General features: G+C 49.2%; 1 protein-coding gene across 2 annotated transcripts; it reads right to left on the reverse strand.

The window, feature by feature from the left end:
- Window positions 1-281: 281 nt before the first annotated feature.
- On the reverse strand, window positions 282-6,040 carry PLAU (plasminogen activator, urokinase). 2 transcript variants are annotated; one of them, XM_079137875.1, is made up of 11 exons: window positions 5,908-6,040; window positions 5,487-5,574; window positions 5,016-5,046; window positions 4,761-4,868; window positions 4,267-4,441; window positions 3,991-4,082; window positions 3,635-3,830; window positions 3,265-3,413; window positions 2,525-2,665; window positions 2,045-2,193; window positions 282-1,405 (listed from the first exon to the last, which is right to left on the reverse strand). In XM_079137875.1, exons 2-11 carry the CDS (start codon window positions 5,541-5,543, stop codon window positions 1,229-1,231), a joined length of 1,275 nt encoding a protein of 424 aa, XP_078994001.1. In that variant the 5' UTR covers window positions 5,544-5,574; window positions 5,908-6,040; the 3' UTR covers window positions 282-1,228. The 2 variants fall into 2 exon arrangements, with proteins under 2 accessions (XP_078994001.1, XP_078994000.1); XM_079137874.1 differs by lacking the exon at window positions 5,908-6,040 and having other exon boundaries at window positions 5,487-5,789.
- Between the last annotated feature and the right edge of the window lie 328 nt (window positions 6,041-6,368).

Here is a 6,368-nt window from a genome sequence, read left to right on the forward strand (position 1 = left end):
GCCACATTAATCCCAGAGATGCTCCATTAACACTGAGAAAACTCAGCACCAGTCCCACATACAGATTATGTTTTCCGTTCTCCAAATGCCATAGATTCACACTGCATTTTGGATCAGTTTTCACTGATGAAGTCTTCTTGGTTAAGGTCAACCCAAAGATTGTCCACTCAAGCCCTAAAATAAACTCCAGGATACATGTCACCTTCATCATTTTTCTTCTTTTTATGCTCCCCACTTCCTTCCCATACAAGACCAGGAAGAAGTCAAAAGTTTCAGAAAAATGACTTTTTATTGATCACTTTTATTCACAATTATAAAAAATAGATATAAATAAAAATAGCTGAATATAATTATTAAATATTTAGTATACAGGAGTGGTCCTTACCCCACCCAGTGAGGATTAGATGAACTAGACTGAAAAGTCAGAGGAATAACTGGCCAGAAAGAGACCTCTACATGAAAGTGAAACAGACATTTAGTGCTGGTCATGGGTCTTGCCCAAGAATAATACATTCACAAGCATCATCACATGGAGACCCAAGAGGCTCAGGAGTGACTCAAAACCTCTCTAGACAAACCACTGTGTGTGGCATCACAGTCCAAAGTTTAGGGAAGTATCTAGACTTACAGTCAGACACAGGAACACACCAGCTCTTACTCACACTTACACCTAGAGCTGGTACACAAGTGCACAAATATATACATATATATAATACTTCCTGATCCATTCATGGAATGCAGAGCTTTTCCTCAAGTCGTTAGTGTCTCTACTCCCTAGACCACTGTTCCTACATTGGCCAAACTCCCTCAAGAGACCTCAGCTGTTATACTTCCTAGTTGGGAAATTATTCATTTCCCAACAGCAGGCCTCATGAATGACACCGGTTAGGGGGAGCCAGGTCTCCTCCCACACATGCACAGGAGATGCCATTTTTAACTCCAGGAGGATTTAGTCCATAAAAAGACAATTTCTGGTTAATAGTATCCTGAGTCAGGATCACCTCTCTGTCCTTGCCAGGGAAGTCTGGGTGGCCAGCACCCAAGCCCGTGTCTGAGAGTAAAGCTATTGTTGTTCACCCTGATGGGCAGCACAAGCGAAAGCATCTCTGCAGAGCCTGTCTTCCCAGTCTCTTCCTTACAGCTGATGGAGCTGACTCTACTGCAGAAATGATGGTCAGCATGGAAGTGGGCGGCCCATTTGTTTCTTCCCTCAGCTTCCTGGGGGCCCTCAAAGGGTTAGGCCATTCTCTTCCCTAATGTGGGTGTGGATCCACGGCAAGAACTGTGAGACCCTGGTGTAGACACCTGGCTTGTTCTTCAAAGCACATCCACGGCCCCAGCTCACAATCCCAGTCAGAGTCAGGCGGCCTTGGGTGGAGCAGACCAGGGGGCCCCCAGAGTCTCCCTGGAAAGCCAAAGACACAAGAGATAAGCCCTAGGAGTAATGAAGAGGGGGTCTTCAGATCCCACCACCCAACCATGCCTGAGAGAATAGGGAGAGGTTCTTGAAGTCAAGTCCTAAGTGACTTTTCATTTCCTACCACATCAAGTTTAAAATCCTTTACTTGGCTTTCAAAGCCCTGTCATCTGCTGCCATTTCATCCATGCTCCTAGACCCTGCTTCTCTTCACCATCCTAGAATATATCAGTTTTCTCAGTTTTTGTAACTTTTTTATTCTCAGTTTTGTAACTTTTTTATCTTTTCTTCCCTCCACCTCTTTAAATCCCTATCAAGTCACATTCTCTTTAAAGCTTCTCCTGCCTCTCCTAAACACTGGATATTTATAATTCATACTGCATGCATCCTGAGCATGGAGTTATACAGCCTTCTACTATTACCTTTTTCTAATGATCTTAGTGCCTAGCACAGAGCCGGACTCATGCCAAATGTTTGGGGAATGCAAAAGGATTGCTTTAATCCCCCCACAGACCTGAATTCCTTATTCTGATTTCCTAAGTAAGAGATTTCCCAAAGTTGGTGAGGCCAGGCCCAGGAGCTCTTGGGAGATTTGGGGTGATGGAGAGAATTGGTTGGAACTCTGACCTGGCAGGAATCTGTTTCCCACTGTGGGTCCGCAGCACAGAGCATTTTGGTGGTGACTTCAGAGCCATAGTAGTGGGGCTGCTGACACTCCTGGTGGGAAACCAGCTTCACAACAGTCATTTTCAGATTCTCTGAATAGAGATAGTCAGCTAGATAGAGGAAAGAGCAAGGAGTTTATGTTAAGATGTGTCTATCTGGAACTCTGCCAGCGAGGGGATCAACAAAATATCCCTACTAGGGAAGACTCTTATTCTTTTTCTATCCCAATCGAAGTCTTTATCCCACCCATAGCACTCACTCCCTATCTATTGACCTTTGTGGCCCATCATTCCCTGAACAATGCTTCCCTCTTCATTCCTGGATCATCTGCTACCCCCGATGTGCTCCCATCTCCATAGTCTTCCCTTGATCATGTTGGAATCACTTCAACTTCACAGCACTCTCCCAGGAGCCCCTCAGTCAACCCCAAAGGCTACTTACTAGGATTCTCTTTTCCAAAGCCAGTGATCTCACAGCTTGTGCCAAAATGGGCATCGTCATACTTGGGGGGCAGGCAGATGGTCTGTATGGACCGGGATGGCTGTGCACACTGGCCCATGCTGGAACGTATCTTAAGCAAGGCTGGGGGAAGAAGAGAGTCAGAGGAGAAAGATCGCCACTTACTCAGGTGGTCACCATCTCATGCCTCCAAATGCTGAGGGAGTGGTTATGTCTATCCCTGGGTAAGTTAGGGTTATAGGCTATACAGAAAGGTCTGCTGTTAACTTGTCACCAGGAAGCCTCTGCTCCATACTCCAAGGGCTTTGTTTTAGCTGCTAATAAAGGCTTAGACAGTTAGGCTACTGTATTATAGCTGCACAGATTGTGTTCTGCAAAAAGCCCTGCTGAGGGAGCCAAGCTAAAATCCAGCCCAAGGCTCTACTCTCCAAATTCTATATCCTGATATAGACAGAAGCTGCATCCATCCTAATTTGTACAAACAAGATATTCCCAGCCCAAGCCATAAGCCCACAGAGCTACTTCCATTCGGAAGAGGCTTTGGGGAAATTCAGGGTCTTTATAGAGGAGGACCAGATCCCTCAAATATTTCATGCTGAACTCTTCCCCACCATTCCCTTTGTTGTATAAGGCAGGGGTTTCAAATTCCTCCACAACTTCAACCTCCACTTAGATCTTTCCTTGGACCTCTCTTTCCCCCAGCCATCGTTATTCTCACTCACCAATATCATTGTGGTGAGCCAGGCTGTCAGCATTATAGTCTTCATGCAGGATGAGCTGTTCCACTTCAAACTTCATCTCCCCAGGGGTATTGGAGTTAAGCCTTGACCGACCCAGGTAGACAATATAGTCCTGCTTCTTTTGGTGATTACTGTGGAAGATGACACGTGTCAGACAGCCTGATCTCACAAAATTCTGTCATTTCCCCTACCACATCATAGAGATCTTAAAACATAACTTGTCCCCAAGGCCATGGGCCACATGGAAAAAGGTTTAAGGGGAGAATAGAGAATGAATCCTCTGCAGGGAGGAAGAAAGGGATATGTTTGGGTTGGGGCAGGAGGGTCAGGGAGGAGAGACAGAGGAACGTACATGAAACAGTGTGTGGCACTGACTACCCAACACGGACTGATGAGGCTTCCTCCACACACATAGGTGACAGAGCCTCCCCGGTGCTTCCGGTAGATGGCTGCAAACCAGGGTTGGTTCTCGATGGTGGTAACATCTCCCCCAATAATCTTAAAGCGGGGCCTCAGAGCCTTCTGGCCACACTGGAACTGTAGTTGGTCTGGAGGAAAAAGAAATGAATGTCTTGGGGAGAGAAGAAAAATAAAGTTTCCTACTCAGGCAGGCCTCCCTCCTCATCCTGTGATAGAGATGATAGAGAAAGGGGGCATATGAGTTTGTCCCCTTCCCCTATACTGTCATAAGCAGTCAGTGACACTCACCAACAGAGCAGTCGGGCACCATGCATTCTTGGACAAACTGCTTTAGGCCAATCTGCACATAGCACCAGGGCCGTCTCTGATTGTCTGGGTTCCTGGCAACACAGAGGGGCAAAGGATGTCATTCCCACCCAGAATACCTTCCCCTCCAGGCAAGACTTAACCAGAGGCCTGGTTTTTCGCACACTGTGGCCAGCACTCTGGGAGCAGAGGCGATGGTAACATGAGTTTCTGAGAGGCCATGGGGAGGGATCCTGGTACTTGCTGCCCACTCCTCACCTGCAGTAATTATGCTTCCCCAGGCCCAGTTGAACAGCATCAGATCTGTGGGCATGATATGCTTTCTGAAGGACAGTAGGAGAGTTCCAGGCCAAGCAGGGTCGGCCCTTGGTGTCAGTATTGGCCTTTCCTCGGTATAAGTGACCATTCCCCTCATAGCAAGTTTTTGATGTATCTATAGTGGATACAAAGATGAGAAATATTAGAAAGAGTAGAAATGCAGGCATTTTCAAGATGACATGTTTCAGACCTGGCAGATGACACTGGAAATGGTCTCATTCTATCCCCTACCTTACATTTGTACAATCACTGTTTCATGAGATGGTGTGTGTGTATGAGAGAGAGAGAGTTTGTGTATATCATATAGGGATGAACATGTCACCTGCCCCACCTCCAGCAACTAGCTTCTGCCTGCTTTTGCATCCCACTCATCTCTCCCCACCCTGAAATTCCTGGTGCCTCCTCCTTCCCAGTTAGAATCAGGATCTCCATACCTATTTCACAGTGCTCCCCTTGGAATTTCTTTGGGCAGCTGCATCTCCGAATGTTGGAGAAATACTTGTAGGACACACATGTTCCACCATTCAGACAGCCACAGTTCGCTAAAGAGCACAAAGGTGGGGTAAGCAAAGAGCCTGAGAGGAGCCAACCCTGCAACAGAGGCAGGGAGGGGCTGCCCGCTAAGGCTTTCCAAGATGTGTGTGCAGCCAACTATTGTGCAAGGCAGTGGGGGGGGGGGGGATACTCACATGCATCTGATGCTCGAAATTCATGTCTGCCCTGCAAGACACACAGGTGATCACCAAAGATCCCATGAAACTGGGACTCCAGGGTGAAGATAAACTCCCAGTACCAAAATCCACTCTTCCCTCCAGCTCCTCTGTCCTCACCCTGTTCATATCTAACCAAATCTCGAATGAAAGATTATGAGTTTCTAGCAGGGAGAAAAAAAATAGATTGACTCAAGCGAGTTTCACATACACATGCCCCCAGGCTAGGGCCGCCCCTGAGGTTTCTTCTTCCCAGACTGAGAGTGTGAACCCCCTTGGTTCTCAAGGGTCCCACTGACACACTGCTCTATTTCTCCGGGAGAGTCTGGCCGTGCTGTTGATGGAATCCAGAGGACTATAGCTACCTATGCAACCTCCTCCCTTTCCCCGGTACTGTTCAGGGGTCCTACAGGTCTCTCCTGCGACAGTCACAGCAGGGTAACCACTCACTTCAGAGTCGCTCACGATCAGGGCGCAGTGAAGCAGGCACGCCAGCAGGACTCTCATAGTGGAGAAATTGCGGCTCTAGACAACGGTTCTGCAAACGAAGGAGAAGTCAGGGCAAGAAGTAGAGGGTCGAGAAGGTGCATCGGATGGTTTACTGCAGTTCAGGGGAGGACCCCCAGGTCCCCTGCGGGGTGAGCCAACTTTGACCAGGCTCCCCAGGCCGGGTGATCTCTCCTCTCTGGTGTATCCCGGCTCCGGGAGCAGCCTGCATCCGCACCCGCTGAGGCAGGCTTGGGACACAAGCTGTGACTCCGCTCGCCGCAGATGCAAAGCGGAGGATACCGAAGGTGGGGGGAAGGGAGGTGCGCAGGAGTCTGGGCTGCGGCGCATCCGGCCCCCAGCTGTTAAGGATTGCAGCACTCACCTGCGGCTGCGGCTGAAGGGCGCTGGCGGGTATTGCGGGGACGGTTTGACACCGTTAAGCTCTGGGGCTCCAGTGCTGTTCTGCTGGCTGGCGGCGCCGGCCCTATATTAGGACCCGCCCCAGCCCTGGCCCCACCCCGCGCTCGGATTGCCCGATCCACCCACTTCCCTAGCCTTCCCTTCCCTGCTACCCGCAGTGACCCGGGACCCGCTGCTTCCGCCACTTTGACAAAGAATAGGGAGCAAAGCGATCTCGAGCGCTGGGGGCGAACTGAGTTTGGATTGAAGATTCCAGAGACACGTGAATTCTCCTCCCTCCTCCCATTCACCTGGCTCTGGGCCCCGCCCCAGTGCTGCGTCCCGCTAATTGCAGAAAAGAAAGGGCACCCGGGAGTCTTCCTCCCTGTTCTGAAGCCTTCGCTTGAGTCGCCTAATCTTTTATTCTCCAACTTTTTCATCATC

This window comes from Sciurus vulgaris, assembly GCF_902686455.1.
Source record: "Sciurus vulgaris genome assembly, chromosome: 4".
Taxonomy (NCBI): domain Eukaryota; kingdom Metazoa; phylum Chordata; class Mammalia; order Rodentia; family Sciuridae; genus Sciurus; species Sciurus vulgaris.

What these genes read in the sequence shown, in the direction of transcription:
- PLAU (XM_079137875.1), bottom strand. Translation starts at nt 5,543, where the DNA reads ATGAGAGTCCTGCTGGCGTGCCTGCTTCACTGCGCCCTGATCGTGAGC. An exon ending in AGTGCCACACACTGTTTCAT is followed by an intron (nt 3,414 to 3,634) that starts GTACGTTCCTCT and finishes CATCTTCCACAG; the next exon opens with TAATCACCAAAAGAAGCAGG. An exon ending in GGCTCACCACAATGATATTG is followed by an intron (nt 2,666 to 3,264) that starts GTGAGTGAGAAT and finishes TTCTTCCCCCAG; the next exon opens with CCTTGCTTAAGATACGTTCC.